Raw genomic sequence first — 20034 nt, forward strand, 5'->3', positions numbered from 1 at the left:
AAAACAGGTGTGCTGTTATGCACATCGTACAGATGGGGAACTGGCACAGAGGGAAACTATTTGAAAGTGGTTCAGTTGTCTTACTTTTGTAATTTTACCCACATGCTAGCTTGGCCACAATAACACATAAACTGTTAGTAAGGGTCAGAAATAGCCTTAAGCCTGAAAAGTACATGGGCAACACAACATGGTATCTGTCAGAATCTATGAGTAGAAAGCCATGTATTGAACCAGACAGAAATCTCAGCGTTGTATTTGAATATGCAGTGGGCACAATGGGACAATTCCTATTATGGAACCCCCTCTTTAAGGTAAGATTGGGAACATTTCTGTAGCCAGTCTCCTCTTAATTGTAAGAAATTAGTAACAGTTTTACCACATTTTGTAAAAGTTTCTGCTTCATTCTAATTCCTTTGTTTGTTCTGGCTGCAGCTGCGAGTTAATCAGGAAGAAGTGCCAGAAAATTGTAATAGTATCCAGGATGAAGAACAAGATGCAGACACTAGCAAGCATCGCCAGAAAATAGCTGAAAACAAGGATCAGATGAGAACCAATGTTATACAGGAAATTATGAACACAGAACAAGTCTATATCAAGCATCTCAAGGACATCTGTGAGGTACATGCTTTAACCTGAGGACATTCTGCTGACCTAATATGAACAAAACATATAAGATGAGAATCAGAGTGGTTTCTCATATTAAAATATTCTCAGTTGAGCTTCTGAGGCTGTCAGTCAGACCCTTCTTGTGTCCATTTACAGCTTTCCTCTCTGCCGACTGCCATGAGGTATCGCTTCCTTTTTTTAAAAAAGAATTCTGTTTCTGATAGGGAAAAAGTGCTTCACTTAGCTGACCACTATTTCTATAATAATGAGAGAAGGAAGTCCAGTTTATTTAGAATTTTTTACCACATGGTTTATATAGAAAACTTTGAGGAACTGTAATATTACAGTTCAGGGACAAAACTTTTTGAAATTGACTTGAAAAGAGTATTTGCTGGGTGTGGGGTTCTTTTTTTGTGGTTTTCTTAAACAAAGGGACTTTTGCTGGATGCTTAGAAACTATGAAGAAATCTAAAGGTGTTTTAGATCTACCTTGCTTGTTTGAACCATAAAATGTGAGGGGTTTTCTGCTTCTTTGTTCAAATTTTGTTGGAGGCCCACACTTGGACAGGAAGCTTTTTAATACTCTACACAGAAGTTTGCCTCTTATGACGTGGACTGTGATGCATTTGACCTGTATTTGACTTGTATTTGTGGTTAGCATCTGGAATGGTGCTAAGCAACTTACCAAAATATTCTTTGTACCCTAAGTTTGCTAAGTCTGTCCTTGTATTTGTCATGCCTCCATCCTTTACCACTTATCATTAGATTATATCATGCACAACAAAGTAGACAAGACAGCAGTGGGGTTTTTGTTTGTTTGTTTTGTTTGTTTGTTTGTTGTTGTTTTGGGGGGTTGGTGTTTTTTTTTGTTGTTGGTTGGGGTTTTTTGTTTGTTTGGTTTGGTGGTGTGGTTTTTTGTTTGTTTTTTGTTTTTTAATTTTTAGATCAGGCCTTTTTTATGCATCTTGAAGGAAAAAAAAGGGGAAAAGCAAAAATTGGTTAATAATTGGCTGATTTTAAAAAAAAAGTAAATTTTGTCATTTATATTCATTATTTACTTAAGCTAGTAAGCTTGATTGTGTGCATAAAAGATCAGGGAGGAACTTTTATGCTCAGCTATGTTGCTGCCTTGGTTAGCTGAGTTCTAGAACTACTTTCACAGTCATAATATCTTACACTGATATTAATTAATTAATTTTCTCTAATACATACATTCTATACCTCTTTTTAAAAATCTGACATGTCTCTGAGTTTAGCGCTTAGAGAGCAAACACACACTTTCCAAGTAGAGAAGTGATGCACCATATTCAACATTTGGGGTAGAGATGGTCTGCTGTCCTCAAAGTGAATCTGCAAGCAGGACATGAAACTGAAATTATACTCAAGTAAGACTAAGCCAGAATCCATTTGTGCACACTCAACAATAGAGTGAATTGCTAGAGCTGGTGCAGTCAGGATCATGAAGCTGGAGTAGACCCTGAAAACACATTTTACATTCAAGTATCTGCAGTCTGTATTCAAGAGCTGCACAGGAATTAGTTTTCCTTGTTGGTGCAGTAGGAAATGTGGCAGCTGGTTAGCAGTGCAGCCACTGCACAGCTCTCAAAGCAGATGGCTGTGGAGGAGACAGGAATATTCATAACAGTGCCAGCAGTATACAGTATTGCTTCCTGGTAAACGTCACCAGAGCAACTGCAAGGCTATTTCAGCTGTCTGCTTCCAGAGCAATTTGGAGGAGACCAGACTGACAGCAGACAAGTGGAGGAGCCTGGCAGATAACCCCTATCATACCAGTTAACCTTCGCACTCCTCTTAATCCTGGCACTGTAGCAGATAAGAGAGTATGAGCACAGCAGCTATTCCTGAATATCCAGTCCCTGCATTGTATCCTGCTTGCCACACTCAGCTTTGTGGAACAGGTACATGAAGATGTGCCAGCTCTGCATACCAGTACTTTAGCTCTGGTAGACCTTGTCTTTATATTAATTGTTTCAGGGTTTGTTCTAATCTGAATAAGGAAGAATTGTTATGACACAGAGAAATTGCTGTGAAAAAAGTGAAAGTAGCAGCACCCTTGGGACCTTACATTGGGCTGACCTCGTACAAGGAGGTGCGAATGGGCTTTACACACTCTGGAGGTTTCTGGTTCCTGGATTGATTTATGGTCTCCTGAGACAGGATTTGGGCTGCAATAATCAGTGTGTAAACATTTCAGATGCAAATCTGAATTTACACACCTGTGTGCATATGGCTGGGAAACCACTCACCTGCCTGTAGGTCACGGGGCTTTGGCCAGCTCAGATGGGCTAGTTCAGGGCAGAACCTGTTTGACGTCTTCAAACTAAGGAGTATTTTTTATTTCATTTCCAGGGTTATATTCGGCAGTGCCGTAAACATACAGGAATGTTCACCACAGCTCAGTTAAGCACCATTTTTGGAAATATTGAAGATATTTACAAGTTCCAAAGGAAGTTTCTGAAAGATCTTGAGAAACAGTACAATAAAGAAGAACCTCATCTAAGTGAAATAGGGTCATGTTTTCTTCAACATGTAGGTTGCAAAAGTTGATTTAATTTATGAAATTAATAAAATATGATAATAAAATACCATGTTAGGAGGAGATTTTAGTAACAAATGCTTCTCAAATACTAATCTAGCAGTATTTTAGAATTTAAAGTAATTTGCAATTAACTAACTATTTATATGTTTTAGATTTATCCTCATCTTCAGCAATCATGTAGCTTTGTAAACAATTTTAAATTTCCTTTTCAAAACTGTAACGATCACAGTTGAGCTGGACTATTTGCAGTGATCTCACATTTGGCATGCAAAAACTTCATAAAGAAATTTAGGAAGGAAGGTGGTGGGGAAAGAGGCTGTGAGTTCTTGATAGACACTTGCTAAGCATATAACTGTCTTTCCCAGGGAAAAGTACTTGTTAAAGCAGATTTGATTATCCTGACTGAGCAGTGATCTTTATTTCTGTGTTCTGACAAAGAAGGTGCAGAGTTTTGACAGTTACAAAGTAGATTTCTGCATAGTTTCATGGCTCATCAGCCTGGAAAAATATAGAAAATGGATTAATTAATCTGGTTATATATAATAGATGTTACAAAAACAACCTTTCTTCTTTATAGACAAACACTTCAGTAAAGCTGTAACTTTTTTTTTTTTTTTTTTTTATAGCAAGAAGGCTTTGCTATTTATTCAGAGTATTGTAACAATCATCCCAGTGCCTGCATTGAACTTTCCAAACTAATGAAACAGGGCAAATACCGCCACTTCTTCGAGGCCTGTCGCTTGCTTCAGCAGATGATTGACATTGCTATTGACGGTTTTCTTCTCACGCCTGTTCAGAAGATCTGCAAATACCCTCTACAGCTTGCAGAGTTGCTCAAATACACCACTCAGGAACACAGGTGAGAAAATGAGAAGAACAAATTCTGTAATAGTAGTAACACCTACTTAAGTTTTCTGGATAACACAGCACTGAGGCTTTTGAGTGGCTTATGGGCCGCTTTAGACAGGGCACCTTGGAACCATCACAAATATTAACAAAAACAGTATCTAAAAATGCAGTACAGTGGACTGGGAGGATGCAAGACAGAATGAGGAGTAAATCAAAGAAGGCAAAGGAAAAGAAGTTGATGCTGAAATAGGATGTAGGGAGGGATGTGTAATTCAGAGCGAAAAGAAGGGCAGTGTGTCAAGGAAGTGAAGGAGAAGGAAAACCAGAGAAGAAAGGGGGAAGGTGCATAAAAATTGTGTATGTACAAAAAAGCTAAAGAGAGTCTTAAAAAAAAAGATGCACTCTGAGCATGTTTGGAGGTAATGTTTTTCGGAAACTTAATAGTAATAAACATTGCGTTTGTTTGTAATATAGTCCAGATACTAGATTTTCATCTGGGATAAATGAGAATTTCAGTTGCAGGTTATTGCCCTTTCTGGTATACCCCTGAGCTGATTAAATCTTTGACTAAATTACGATTTTATCTTTAAGCGTCTATCTTTTTAACTTGAATAAGTGCAAGAAAAATGTTCCATTGTGACCCCTGTGCTCAAAGTCCAAATGCAGCCTGAGGCAATGCTTCCTTGGCCAGAGTCCGTATTTTTTTAACCTTGAGAAAACTGCCCTTTGAGACCACTGGATTTTTGCCAGGGGCAAAATATAAGGTCTGTGAAGTACTGACATTCAGGTGTGAAATGCCTCCATTCAGTTCTGTGGCTACCTGAGAAGTGCTGCAATAATGATTACTAACATGAGTTTCTCTTTCACTGCTACTAATTTTAGAAAGTTTGTTCTGTGAGCTATTAAACCTGTAGATAAAATGACAGCAAGGTCTTGCCACCTTTGACCCAAAATACCTGTTTTCCTTTTCTGTGGCACAGCATCCAGAGATACCTACAAGCACAGACAGGTGCCCACTGTACAGAGTTACTCACAAACCCACATGGAGCTTTGGTAAAGCTCCACCTCATCTGGATCATTTTGGTAGCATTTTATTTTCATAAAAAGTTTGAAGTTTTGGTGTGCACAGCCTGCTGTGAAGGCCACAGGTTATGAAACAAGCGTGGAATAACATACCAGTAGAGAAAGAAGGAACCGAGATTAGGAAGGGCAAGAGTAGCAGTATGGATATCATGTGGTTACCTTGTGGGACACTTCCCTGATTTTATAGGGTCCTATTATTGTTAATCTCACTTTTTGTACACAATGTGGCAGAATAGAGTTTCCGTAGATATAAATAGGAAGAGGAGAGAATGCACAGATTTAGAAGGGAAGTGCATCCATCAACAGCAGCCGATGAAAATTGGAACTGAGACAGAATCAGATAAAAAGGACAGCGAGACTAACCCCTTTGCAGGATTTATTTTTGACTCGTGCTGTGTTCTACCTCTGGCTTCCTTTTCTGCAAGAGGCATTCTGATAAAAGAGGGAAAGCAGCTGCTCTGCTGGGAGTCCTAAGGCAAGAAATACGTCTTTTCCCTTCTCTCCTCTCAGAAACTCCATTTGAGGAAGGTGAAGGAGTGATGGATGATATTCAGAGGCAAAATACCCCTGAACATTGGGGAGATTCATAGGCATGTTGGGAGCTCAGTGAAGGGAAGCAGAGAAGGAGGGGAGCAGAGCACTGGAAGGACAGGAGGATTGACATGAATTGATTGTATTTGTACTACAGCAGGCAGGGGAAGGTGACTGTCTTAGCTCTCACACACTTGTCCCATGGAAACAGGCTGCCTTCTTAGTACTGTCGCCTTGAATTCCTCTCTCTGGTGCCCATGTTCTTGGGTTCCTCACTGACCCTGTTTGGGGTTGCTTTTGGTATTTTTTTATGCCCATGTGGCATTCTCCGTTTGTGTACATTGACCCAGCTGTTGGAAACAAGAAGAAAATACAGTTGTTAAACACAATTGAAGGAATGCCCTTGCCAATAAAATCCCACTAAAATTTTGCTTTGTTGAAATGCAGCTATCACCGAGGTCAATGGGAGTTTCTGCCATTGTTTCCAGTAGACATTATTGCAGTTCATTAATCTATCTTCTCTTCCTCCTTCCAGCAGTTTAGTAATTTCCTCCTGGACAACCCTAGCAGTACAGCAGCACTGAATTGTACAGGCTACTGTGTGAGGTTTGGGGTAGCTGAGAATCAGGTTTCTCTTTATTTAAGCACCCTGAATAGAGGGACAAGTCAGTAATGTGGGCTAGCACTTGTCACAGTTCCTGATTGCATCATGTCCATTGCATAAGTGATCTTTGAAATGTGCCTGCATTTCACAGTGATTATAACAACATAAAAGCTGCATATGAGGCTATGAAGAACGTTGCGTGCCTGATCAATGAGCGAAAACGGAGACTAGAAAGCATAGACAAGATTGCACGTTGGCAAGTCTCTATCGTAGACTGGGAGGTGAGTGTCAGCTTGTCCCTTTTCTGAGCAAAGGTACTGTGTACAATACTCGATGTTCCCTGCAGCCTATGTCTTTCAGCACAGGTCGTTGTTTATGATGTCTACTTTTCAAGCGGTCATTGCTCAATTAAAAGTCCAGTTGCTTCATTTGCATTGATTCTGTTACTGATTCACCTTGTTTATAGTTCAAGAAGAGCAAGCATGTATTAACATGGATGTTGTCCGTGAGATGAAATGACAGAATTTTTTTTTTTTTAATAATAGAGCTATTGAATCTCCTTTGGAATTCCGGTAGTTCTTTCAGAACTGGAACCTGTTTCACTGACTTAAATTAGTTTCTTCCTCTTTATGCAGATGTATGAAGTAGAGCAGAACCATAGTCATTGAATTTACCTCTCTGACATTATTTACACTGTATGACATTTTCAAATCTAATAATAAAAATACAAGAAGAGTGACCTTAAAACTTGATTATATAGTCAAACTGGGCAGACGCAAAGTAAGATCTTAAAATATTATTTACTTAATACATATCTATATCTATATCTTCCTAGGGACCAGATGTGTTAGCCAGAAGCTCAGAACTGATCCACTCAGGAGAACTGACCAAAATATCAAAACAAGGCAAAAGCCAGCAGAGGACTTTCTTCCTTTTTGACCATCAGCTTGTATTCTGTAAGAAGGACTTGCTGAGAAGGGACATCTTGTATTATAAAGATCGTATTGACATGGATGAAATGGAAATTGTGGACATCGAAGATGGCAAAGACAGAGACTTTAACATTAATGTCAAGAATGCTTTTAAGATAATAAACAGAACAACAGAAGAGATTCATTTGTTCTGTGCAAAAAAACAGGAGGATAAAAAGAGATGGATGGAGGCATGCGAAAGTGAAAGGAGAAGAGTTCAGGAAGACAAGGAAATGGGTGAGTGGAAGAATTTCCTCTCTGAACAGTGGTCAAAACAAAGAGGAATGTTTTTGCTTTTGCCATTCTCTATGTTTTGTGCAGATGTGCACTCTTGTCATCTGGAACTGGTGTCCCTTTCTTACCCAGCAGTTCAGCTGTGTGGGTGAAGCCTATTCAGCTGTGTTTGCCCTGTCACTGTGGGCCAAGGGTCCAGGGTAGTTAGTGTCACCCAGAGATTGTGGTGCATTATGAAGCAGAATGAGAGATATCACAAGATGCAATTCCCAAAGACCAATCAATAATAAAAATCCATCTAAAATCTTGTCACTTTTATATGAATTATTGGCCAAAAATATCTGTTCGTAAAGGAACTTTATGACAAAGCCAAGCAGCAATAATTGTAGGTTTACATCGCCCATGTCATATAATGGCACCACCTGTATCCAGGAGACCCATGCAGTTGCATGGCATCATTAGTTACAAACCCAATACTGGGCAGTGTACAGAGAAATGAAACCTGACCTTGAGCGAGTGGGGAAAAAGGTAGCAAATCGTATGACCGGCTTTAGACTGGCAGCTTGTGGGACACTCTAAGGACAGTGTCTTCTGTGTGAATGTATATTTAGGATTTGCTTTTTTTTTTATTTGCACGGTTTCATGCTTCCTGTAAGATCAGTGACAAAAGCTCCAGCAAAATTTCATAGGCAAAACATACACAAAGAAAGCAGCAATACTAATAAGAAAAATAAAACTCTTTTTAGTATGTCTACAGAAGTAGTGTTAGTGCATTTGTGTGTGTTGACTGCTTGAGAACTTCTGCTTTTTATAACATTGGAAGTGCAGTGAAATGGATTATAGAATTCAGAAGTTATTAAAATTTAAAAACAATGCCAAATCTTATATTCCACATCCATTTGAAACACTTGGTCAGAAGAATAGGAAGACAGGAATAGCCCTTAGATTACAAATGTAAACCTTTTGATCTTAGTGGCTTTTCTTCTTTGGTATGGTTGTAAGTATGACAAAAATAAGGCCTCCTCTGTATGTATGTTAGATAATATAGCTGAGGAAAATACAAGTTTACCAATCCATACTCTAAAACGAGTTTTAACTCTTCCACATTGCACCAACTGTTGCAATTAACCTCAGTCGTCTCAAGTCTGGAATAAACAATGAAGGAACCACAGCTAAACTCTCCTCAGACTTTACAAACGTGACTCTTCTCCTGTCCTGAACGTAACAGTGTGACATTATGATCCTCTTGGGCCCAACACTGATGGCTTTCATGAGTTGCTCTGTGTAGAGCATGCTCTGTCACCTTGTACTCCTGGGGATGGGATATAGCTGCCTTCCCTAACTTGCCTAAGCAGAACTCTGACATAGTGGATATTGTAAAAGGGTGAACATGATCAGAAAGTAATAGAGCAGTGCTGAGGATCTGATGATAAGTGACCACACAATCCCTTGTACAACAAAGTTACGCAAAGCCTCCACTCCAGCATGCAATGAGAACACTCATAGAGTCACATGGAAGAACACTAAAGAGTAAAACACAGCTCCTGTACTTTTGTGAGCAGGACTGAGCAAAAGAAGATAAAACGTGAACATTTTCCATTCCTGTCCTTTCTGATAAGCATTCTTGAGCTCTGTGCCTCTTTCTGGATGGTTACTTTATGGAGCACTGGGAGAGTATGCTGAGCAAGCTAAATGCTGTATGTCAGGATGCTTCTGAGGCTCACACTAGTGCTTGCCCTGGGCAGCAGTAGGTCTGTCCTTGTGTTACCGTTCCTTCTAAGTGACACTGCTGCAGAAATCCCCAAGCATGAGGAAACTGCAAAGGTGTAGCAGCTATAGCCCTAAATGTCATTATTTGTTCTACTGGGACCTCATGAAAATCAGCATATGATATTCAAAAGGGTAACCATTTGACAGTGGTGGCACTGGCAGTGATAACAATGAGATTTGTCATACTAGCACTAAACTTTATTTAGGGCTGGATCACAAACTCCCATGGTTCTGAGTGCAAGGATTGCACAGGAGGGTCCACTGTGCTTGCTGCTCTTCAAGCACAGTGCAATATAGTGAAAAAAATATCAGTTAAAAGAAAAAACTGTGGCACATAGGCAAATGTAGTCTCTTCTGCCCATGTGACATCCAGCCATGTGGAAACCTGCTTTTCAAATATTGCAACTCATTATTCTAGTGCACCTGTTTTGGGACAGGGATCATGAACCAGAGGAAAGGTAGTTGAATTGCAATATCTGGTGTCCATCTGGTCTTGTGAGTGATCTTGTGAGCCACCATAGTGGCTTGGATGTTTTCTCCATTAATCAGAAGACTGTTTCTTTTCTAAACTTTCTTCCTTTTTTTTTGGTGTAATTGAACATTTCCTTTAGCCAAAACCAGTGGAAAGGTGCCAGTATTCTCAACCACAGGTTTAAATTTATCATGTTGATTTTGTAAGCTATCTTGCTGGACTTCCCACAAAGCCTCTAATCTAACCAGAGACATATACATACTCTTCCAATTCGGAACTGCAAGTGGCATTTTACTTCTATTTTCAAAGGCACTTTAGTGTGAGTCACTGTCTCCCAAACCATATCTATTTTTCTTAGTTTTTATGAATATATGAGAAGAAAAGGCCACAGCCAGAAAATCCTTCTCCAAACCACTAATAGTAACCCTAAGAAAGTGGTCTGATCTCTGTTGATGAAATTGCTTTCATTTTTTAAAATCTGTTTCCTTGTTTCTCTAAAGGAAAAAAAACCTGCAGAATATTATAAACTTCTGCTACCCCAAAATTATGGTTGGTTTAAGTTAATAGACTGATTTGTAGTAACTTCCTCATAAGTTCAGGATAAAAAGGGGAGTTTTAAAAGTATAGAGAAGTGAGGGAAGATGCAAAATGGAAGCAAACCAGGCATTTATTTTGGCTTTGAATTACAACTTCTGTGCTCTTTATATGCATATGAGTGAAATGAATGCAGCCTTATGCACAGCATGAAATGAAACAGTATCATGTGCACCTTGTTGTCTCCTTGTGCAGACATGACATACCCATGCATCTCAACTGTATTGTACACAGGGAGAGGAAACTGTACACAGGAAGAGGAAACTGGAGTGCCTGTTACGGCACTCCAGACAACACCAGTCACTGGTGTTACTTTTTCTAGCAGATGTCTGGCATCTCTGTACTCTGTACTCATCATAGATCAGTCATACACATATCATACACAACAGTAAGTAGTGTAGAGTTGACCACATACTATAGCACCATGTAAGTTATACAAGAATGCAAACAGGTACATGAGAAACCCACGTAAAGGATTCAGCCCTGGTTTGCTGCAGCCATAAACACACAGCCTGCTGCAGTGTCTGGCAGATTTTGTGATATTGTGAGTGGAGGGGACGATACCAGTGACTTCAGTTTGTTACCCCAGGTTAACTCAGAATGAGTGAAAAAAAAAAAAAAGATTCTGAATTTGTGATCTATTACTTGGAGGCTTGTATCGTTCAGAAAGGTTAATTTACTTTTCTTTTTTTAATCTCTTGTTATCTGGACTTATCTATGAAAGGAAATGTTTGTGTGGTTAGTTCCCTAGTGACTGCCATTTGCAGGAACTGGAAAGGAGCTTTTCCATGTAATCTAAAGGCAAATCAGAGTTGTTTCTATCATCATCCCAGTGACAAACTATCTTTAAATTCATATTACAAAGTAAAATGTACTTCTATAAACTTCAGGTATATTACTATTAAGCTTTACTAATAATTGCTTAAAATGCAGTTTACTTATTTGTTTTAATTTAATGTAATCAAGTACTAGGTACAGTAATTTTTTACTAGAGCCCTAATTTACACTTTGGCATAGGTATGGAAATCTCAGAAAACCAGAAGAAACAAGCCATGCAGAATGCCCGTAAATCAAGGCAAGGAAAAATTAAAGGTGGGTGTTCAGAATTGCTTTACATTCTTACTGTGTTCCGGTGATCTTTTTGTGAGGAAATAGCGCAGTCTGGCTATGGTTGAGTTACTCACTCTTTTAAAAAAGATTTAATGGTTTACATGGAGTCAAATAATTGCCATTAACCTGTATTTTAATATCAAATTCCAATGCCTCTGTAAACTGTCTACTAAATCAGCTCCCAGGGCTTCTTCATATGGGTGAGACAGTTTTCTCTGTATTAGAGAAGTAACTCAAGAGGTAAGGCAAGCTGTTTATTTAAGTGCATGCAGAGATTAAATTGTAAATGAGTGTTACTGATTCCTTCCTTTGCTTTTACTCAAACAGCTTGTTCTTCTTTACCAGTTCTGTGCCTCGTTTAAACTATCCTAAAGTTCTTTTTGCAAGCCACTTGTTCCAGTATTTACTTTAACACAGTCAAAATGTCTTCCTTCTGTCCTAGACTAGAAGGAAGGATGGACTAGAAACTTTTTTATCAGAAAACAGCTTTTTATATTAATTTTTAAATTAATTTTCTCTCTCAGAAAATATGTTGTGATTTTGTCCTTTTCTATCTTAAAATCAAACTTGGACAAATCTCTAGTGTGTTGAGATAATAAATTGAGAAAGTAGGACAAGATTTAAGTCAAATTAAGGAGTGAAGGAATTGATGTTAGGTTGTCCTCTGATCCCTGGGATTAATATTATTAAATAATTTTCTCTTTATCAGTAACTAGATACCTTTAAAGCCTGTTTGGATTTTCAGAGGAGTGGCTAAAGTTTGTGATTAGGAGATTCTGTTCAGAAGAACAAAGGTCAAAGTCTGAGAACGTTGTCCAGAAAAATGTATTCCAAATGGAAGAAATAACATTTTTGTTGGTAGCAGTATTTTACCAAGTCTTATTCTGAGAGTGGACCTAAAATTCGAGTATCTGCTGTGTAAAGTCAGTCTGTTGAAATACTAGGATTTACTTGTGCAAACAATATTGTCAGGCTATGTGAAACTGCTGCTTATTTTGGGTAATTCTGTAATGTTATTTTTACATGTACTATTTTTTTCTTAAGCAATTAACAATGCAGCAATTATAAAGTCTAACATCAGAAAAAGTAACCTTTAGTAGTTCTTCCATTCAAGATCATGGCAAAGTTCATACTGTCCCCTGGCCCTTTGCTTAAATTTTCACTAGCTGACTCATACGCTTTCTTAAACTGTTCCTTTTGCAGGTGTAAGCTATAACGGGTGTCCTGTGCCTCCTCCACACCAGACCCTGCATCCCATTCACCAGCGACACATCACTGTGCCTACCAGCGTCCCGCAGCAGCAGGTCTTTGCCCTGGCAGAACCCAAGCGGAAGCCTTCCCTCTTCTGGCATACCTTCAACAAACTCACTCCCTTTAAAAAGTGAGAGGCCAAGGACCTGGAAGGATTTGAGCATAGCAGGGGACTTACTCTAGAGAGGAGGACCTTGGAGACACAGTTAATCTTACTCAAGCTCAGCGAATCTCCTGTTTTGGAGGCAAAACCTTGGCTTCCCTTGAGCCAGAAATGCAGCCTTTGTCTAGAATAAGAATGAAGTTTCTCAAGACTGCTCTGAGGTCCGTGTTGCCAAGTGTCAGCATTACTGATGAAGGGCAGTCTCTCTTCTGACTAAGACAGCTTGCTGTTACTCAAAAGTAGCAGTATTCGATCTCTATTTCTTAGTTATGTTGAAGTAGTGATGGAGTCATGCAGGTCATTGTAACATTTCATTTTTCTTAACCCTATATTGATGGCCAAATTTAGGATAGGAAGGTATTTTTCCTTAGGGATGTATCAGCAAGGAATCTTAAGAGATTTTTCTCCTTTCTCCAGGAGCACTGATCAGAGACCACCCATTAAAATCAGATGGAGACATCCCATGAGATTAATGAGCTACTGCAGAATTTAGTGGACCCTAATCCTTCCTGTCTTTTTTATTATATTGCCAAATGGCAGGAGAACATCCCGCAAGGCCTTACCATATTCCAGATTGGAACAGGGAAATTTTATTCTGTCATGTAGAAACATGAACACAGTGTGAAATGAACTGTAAAGATACGTGCATTTATTGCACACAAGTGGAAACAAGAGGAGCCCAGGGCATCTCAGATTGATTGATTTCAGTCAGAGCAATATACTGCATGTATGTATGCTCTTCAGTGTAGAGCTTTTATATCCCCTTTTGTGTACTTCTTTGCCTGAGAGGCTCTTCTTTGTATTTCCAGTGTGTTTATTTCTCTGTGTAAAAAATATTTTTTTATTTTCTAACAGAGATAATGTGAATGTACAAAGTCAGCGTTGAGACAGTACAATTAACTGCTGGCTATGTTACATATGTCTCACACTTTTTTCATATATTTTGACTTAGAAGATGGATTAATAGTAATGTAAATATATTGAAGTGGTCTGGATCCAAGCTTCCTATACGCAGTGAATTGACAATGGGTTTTGACCAATGACTTCTTCACAAAGAAAGAGATCCTTACTGGAAGGGACAGAGAAGTTGTGTGGACTGGATATGGATTTTTGTCTTGGAGTCATCAGTCTCTATTGGAGGGGGAAGAACCTGACTTGATTAAGGTCAGCTCTGGCTAGCATATGCAGTCCATGATTTACTTTGCTGCAGTTTGCCTGTGACATGAAGTTGATTTGTGAAAACAACTTTTTAAAAGCCACCAGGAAGAAAGAGGATCCTGATATTTGTAGCACTGGTAATTTCTGCTTGATAGCTCTCATCAAGGATGAAAAGACTGTTGGGAATACGGAAGGAATTAAAGACTCCATATGTTTCAGAACTGATATATCATGAATGTCTTTACAATACTTTATCCTATGCTGCTGATTAGGGGCATTACCTGATAATAAGGATAGATCCAGGGGTATTTTTTGACAATGGACACAATCAGCTTTGTCATGGATCTCTAATATATAAAAAACAAACAAGGGGCTAGAGGCCAGGCATCTTAACAACAATGTAAAAAAGCCTTATTTTAAAGATGTATTTGTTCCTACTACTGTTGTTACCTCTGTTTTTATTTCTCATCAGTGTTGTGAAGCCCACTAGTCACTAGATCCTGTGATTTGATAACATTGTGGCAACTTCTGCTAAGGTTTGTGGGTTTGATTTTCAATTACATCTTTTGACCAACTGTACATTTCAAATGCCTTGTGTATATAGCTCAGCAATAAGGCAAAGTCTGGTGCTGCCCAGCCAAATTGTTCCCTGCATACTGAACTTAATTGCTTGTGCTTTCCCATAGCAATGGAAGATGACCAAGGTCAGTTAAGAACTGAAAATGTGCATTGACATTTTAGACGATCCAGCTTAAAGAAAGTGCACCGGAAAGTGAGTGAAAAAAAGCTGGTTGTATTTTTCTTTTGATGCTTAAAATAAGCCATTGCTATTCAGATTATTTTAAAAGATAATTGTAAATGTTCAATTTAAACACAAGGAGCAGACTTCCAAATGTAGGCATGCCCTTCCCCTCAAATGCATAACCTTTTTGTGTTTCTTACATACCCATTTTTGTGGGTATTTGCCACATTCAGGCCTGCAGACCAACGTGATGCATGTAGGGTGGAAGTGGAGATGATGTTTCTCATAATCACATTTTGAAAGACTTGTTCTGGATGCACAAAAGAGACTGAAGTTGGATTGCAGTGCTTGCTCAGAAACTTTGCCAGATGGACCTGAAGACATTATGAAATCCACACTTCCATATGTGTCTTGTTGAAACCTACTTCCTTTCAGGGCTTAGGAGTCTGTGGAGTGCTGGGGAAAAAAAGAAGAGGTTTTGGGGTCTGTCTTCTGACATGTCAGTGCCCATGAAGGCTCTTCCCATGTATTAGTGCTGGTGCCTTAGCCCTAAAAATGAACAGAAATGTTTGTATATGATTTTGGATGCAGCAGTTTTTTTTTCCCAAGAAGTGAATTTCAAAGAGGTAAAAAGAAAATATTTCATGGTGCAGATTACTCAGGAGAGTTTTACGTATAGTACCCTTCATATAGACGTGGTTGTTTTGTAATATTCTCTGTGTCTGTCTTTGCATTTTGACCTTGCAACAGAATTAAGATAAAATATAGTAACGCAGGCCAATTTTATACCATGCCATAGTATTTTAACCAAATTATAGTGAAATAAAAACACACAATTACATTATTCAACAATTAAGACAAATATTTATTCATGACTCAGCCTCACTTTAGAGTCTGTGGGAAAAAGAGTTGCAACGAAAATGTAATAGTTTGAATTCTAGCAACTCTTGCCCTGATTCTCCTTTTGAAGACAAAGATTATATATGATCAGAAAGGTATGATGGCAACATCTGTTCTTTTCCTCTTGCTTTTGCATGAAGTTACTATAAAAAAATCTAGGGCAACTACTAAGCACATTTGTGCCTCATTTAGATAGAGCACAGCCAGAGCCTTCCCAATGGCCTGCTGAGTAGATAACCTCAGACTTTTTGCATGAGATGCAGTAAAATATAATTGTCCTCAAATATGTTCCCACTGAGTTAGGAAAATGCCAAACCATAATTGCATCTAACTCAAAGCATTTGATGTATAAAATAATAAGATTGTTTTACAAGTGGCTCTTGCCATGCTAAATTTCACATTGAATTTTAGTGGTCAGTGTAATAACTGAGTTCAAAGACAGACTTCTCAAATGTTCCACATTTTAGTTGTCTTTTGAAAACAATTATATCACAGATTTGGAGCCAAAGGTCTTTAGCCATAACTAACATAGTACTTTTCTCTGACTGCCTTTCTGCTTTTTTTTCTATATGTGTGGCATTTGTATGTAGGAGATGCCTTCTGAACGATCTCTAATTTAAAACTACATGTTGTAAATACTAGGGATAACTTACATATATATTTTATTTTGATAAGTGTTTTGTAACATTTTATCTTCCCTACATTGCTTTGTGCATCTTACCATCTGTGTGCTGTTACACATTTTGTAAATGAAGTGTCCTGGCTACGGAGCAGAAGAATTGGCTGTTGATGGCTGAAGTACAATGTATAGGACTGCAGTAGCTTGATGTGCATTTGTTCTGAAGAAATTGCATTCCAAGATTTATTTACTCTTCAAACATTGTTTGTCAAATTTCTATTTTCTAGAAATAAGTAATAAAATTATTACTTATTACATTCTGGAAATGTAATAAACTTACATTCCTGTTATTTTTCTCTTATTGTATATGTTTGAATTAAATAATGTACAAAGCTGATGTTTCTCATCTCTGTCTTATAAAACTTTATTGTGCAGTTTTAAAATTGTTGTGGGTTTTTATTGTCTACAAAATTTTCTTTGTGATGCAAAAATACATCAACTGTCATATTTCTTTTAGTATTTTAAAGAAAAAAAGTCACATCCCTCTCTCTTGTTTTCCCAGTAATGGCTACAGTACTTCCCAGCACAAGTTCATTTTAATAACAACTACTGACTAATTCTGGGATTTAAATTTTTCATCATTCAAGCAAAGTCCATCCTTGTTGTTGTTTCAGACATATGGATCTGTGATCACTGTGCTTTATCTTGTCCTGGCAGAGGGCTCCCACAGTTCCCCTTGCAATAAATGCAAATGCAGCTTCTGTATTAATAAAGCTCCTGCTAACAGAGGATGGTGACTTACGTACTGCAGTGCAGGTAAGAAGGATTAAATTTTATTTTCTTTGGAATGAAAGCAAAACCTTTTGAAAGGGTTCACTGAGAAGGTGTGTTCTGTAAACGTGTGCCAGGCTTACCTGCCTGCTTGTTGGGCAGCCTGCTGGGGATTCAGCTTACTTCTCTGATTTGGGGAGACATCTGTTCTGACAGGGCAGAGGACATCTGAAAGGCGTACCTGTGTCCTTCCTGCTGCAGGCTGTGTCAAAAATTATGTTTCGCTGAGACACATTAGCTTTAACAAAATAAAAAACTTTGCTGAAATCTTTTCATCAGAAATGTTTTGGTGAATTCAAATGCTGGCAGAATAGTTGGGTTCGCCAATTTGTTATTCTTATTTTCAATATCCATGTGTTTACATTTCTTGGTTCACCTCAAAGCAGAGAGTTTCTCAGGCCTCCCAAATGCTGCTCTTGCAGCGGGATGTGTGCTGAGTGCTCCAACATCAAAGTGAGAGGCACAGTCTGAGCACTTAGTGCAGTAGATCGGATGACAGAAAAACATACCTTGAGCAAACACTTGAGTAGGATGTTGCAATCAATAGGCTTTGTAAGGACCCTGTGGTTCATCTGGCCATGGTGAGCTCATTTGTGCATTTTATTTCATGCTTTGGCAGTCAGGCTGAATCCTGTAGATCGTTCTGTAGTATCAGTTCTACTATCAGTTACTTTAAAGTTCTTCGAGAGCTGATCTATCAAGTGGTGCTTTTAGTTTACACAGAAATAGCACTGCTTGTCTTGAATTTTTTTTGGGTTTTTTTTTGGTGGGTGTTGTTTTTGTTGTTGTTTGTTTTTTGAGTTTTTTTTTAAGGCTACATGATGATCTGTGCTTTGTAACAAGAAACAAGAACTCAAGCCTTTTTATGTTTCAGTACCAAAGGAGAAATGAAAAAGTCAGCAATGGAAAACTGCACACCTTATGGACTGTAAGAAAAGCACGCAAATACTCTTTACACAAGTGTATTTCTAAGTGCTTTTTCAATGTATTTCTAAGTGCTTTTTCAAAATTCCTCTAATAAGCTAGAGGACATGTCATTATGAGAATACATCAGAACTGTATAAGCTGTCAGCACATCACATTTTTTGTTAATCTTACGTCTGTGTTAGATTTAGTTCACTGCAGTCAGAACTGACTTCTGGTTGTCCAGGTGAGTGCCTAGGGCTGAGAATTCACACTCTGCCACTATTAGGTATTTCAGGCTCTGGTTTTAAAAAACAGACTTGTGTGCAGGTGTGTATGTGTTTGTATACGTGTGTATTTACACTCACACCCCCTTTATAGACTCCATCTATATATAGACTGGCATCCCCATATGGACCCTCCCTCTCTTTACGTTACATTTCTGTTGTGTGTCGGGGAGGGGGAGGCTGATGACTGAATGACACCTGGGCAAGGTTTTACCTGAGTCATTTTAACGTTCTAAACATTCAGAGTGGGCCACCTGCAATGACAGAAAAACCACTCTGCAGACAAGTGAAGGCTGGGAGGTATCCATCAGAATCACTGGAGTCTGGTGTCAGTGAAGTTCAGAAGGGCTAACCTGAGAGGGCAGAGGTCAGCAGCAGAGAAGGAGTACCACTGCCCTTCAAGGGCTGAGTTTCTCTCAGAAGAGAAACATAAGATGATGTAGGATTTACTGACTGTTTCTCCTGGTGTTTTTTTGAAAGCTGAAACTGCTTAAGAGGAAAGGAGTACAGGTACTCCTCCAATACAGAGGAAAGGAATCCCTGAGGTACACCTGAGGGACTTTGCTGGCAGAACGTGGCAGCTGCCAAATTCCTCTTTATTTCTGGCACATAGGAAATAAGGCAGAAGGCCCAATATACACACTGAAGTGAATTGTCAGTAGGCAGATTCACTAGGCACAGTTAACCATGGCCACTTCCTATAAGCATATCCCAGACTTCAGAGATACTGACTTACTGAAAAAGTGTCTAGAAGGTGCTCTGCTAATAAGATCAGGTATCTTACTAACCATCCATCTCGTGGCCATTACCGCCATATTCATCTCCTAAAGAAGGTAATGAGCACAGAAATCAATCTAAAAAAACCCCTTGCATCTCCTTCCATTCACATGCAATGTTTTTTAAGAGGAAATGATCAACTTTTGCTACTGTGTAATTATTTTCAGGGCATTGCTCTGTGGTGAGAAAAGACACACCAGAAAGCAACTGGAGATAACATTTGCCTTTAAGGACATTCCTACAAGCAGTTTTCTTGGTTCTCTGCTAAAAATGCCTGAAACCAGACTAACTGCAGAGTCCATTGAGGTAGTCCAACTAATAAATGATGTAATTTTCAACGCAGGATGGAACAGAGAGACTGTGACTGTTGTCACTGTAAAATTCACAGTTTTGTTTGGGTCACTGTAAAGATTGTGCTGCCCTGGGAGGCCCAGGGCATGCCACTGCTGGTACCATGTCTCCAGGAGCCTCCAGTGCTGTTCAGCCAGAGCCATTGGCTCTCCGAGGACCCTGTTGACAGAAAGGTTTGCTAAGAAATCCAGGTTTTCTGCATGACAGGACAGACCACTGAGGGCACAGCACCAAGCTGGAAGGGTTGGCTATTTTTTATATCAAACTTCTACGTAGCAAAAGGAGGCTGAGACTAAGCAACCTTTGAAAATTTCAGGTGGTGCTTAGTCGGTAAAAGAAAGGGATTGTTTGTCGCGGCCCTCGTTTCTGCTTCTCAATTAGCACATCAGCAAGGTTAATTTGGCTACAGAAGTTCATTCCAGTAGAGCAGCTAATTGCTGCACATGGTCCTGACTTTTCCTCAGAGCATGGTAGACACGGTGTCCCAAATACAAACCAGGGCACCACAACGCTTGCAGTATTTTCGTATTGCCACAGGGTGGTGGTGAAGACCTTACTGAAAATTTCGTTGCTCGGCGGCACTGAGGTTACGTCCTTCGGTATGTGCAGACCACACGTGTCATATCTTTGCAGTGTGGGAACACCCTCAGACACACTTGAACCAACGA

The 20034-nt window shown here is 39.0% G+C and overlaps 1 protein-coding gene across 8 annotated transcripts in view; it reads left to right on the top strand.

The window, feature by feature from the left end:
* SPATA13 (spermatogenesis associated 13) overlaps positions 1 to 15752 on the top strand; it is a 72204-nt gene extending 56452 nt beyond the window's left edge. For 6 of the 8 annotated variants that reach the window (XM_027884142.1, XM_027884121.1, XM_027884169.1 and 3 more), the window contains 7 exons: positions 433 to 618; positions 2977 to 3156; positions 3793 to 4025; positions 6385 to 6514; positions 7069 to 7441; positions 11292 to 11366; positions 12588 to 15752. In XM_027884142.1, coding sequence (XP_027739943.1) covers positions 433 to 618; positions 2977 to 3156; positions 3793 to 4025; positions 6385 to 6514; positions 7069 to 7441; positions 11292 to 11366; positions 12588 to 12769 — 1359 coding nt within the window. In that variant the 3' untranslated portion in view covers positions 12770 to 15752. The remainder of the gene's footprint in view (positions 1 to 432; positions 619 to 2976; positions 3157 to 3792; positions 4026 to 6384; positions 6515 to 7068; positions 7442 to 11291; positions 11367 to 12587) is intronic. The other 2 variants (XR_003571258.1, XM_027884158.1) reach the window with 2 other exon arrangements.
* The last annotated feature ends 4282 nt before the right edge of the window (positions 15753 to 20034 follow it).

This window comes from Empidonax traillii, unplaced genomic scaffold (genome assembly GCF_003031625.1).
Source record: "Empidonax traillii isolate 1590-97213 ecotype Southwest subspecies unplaced genomic scaffold, ASM303162v1 scaffold9:size3134949, whole genome shotgun sequence".
Lineage (NCBI taxonomy): Eukaryota > Metazoa > Chordata > Aves > Passeriformes > Tyrannidae > Empidonax > Empidonax traillii.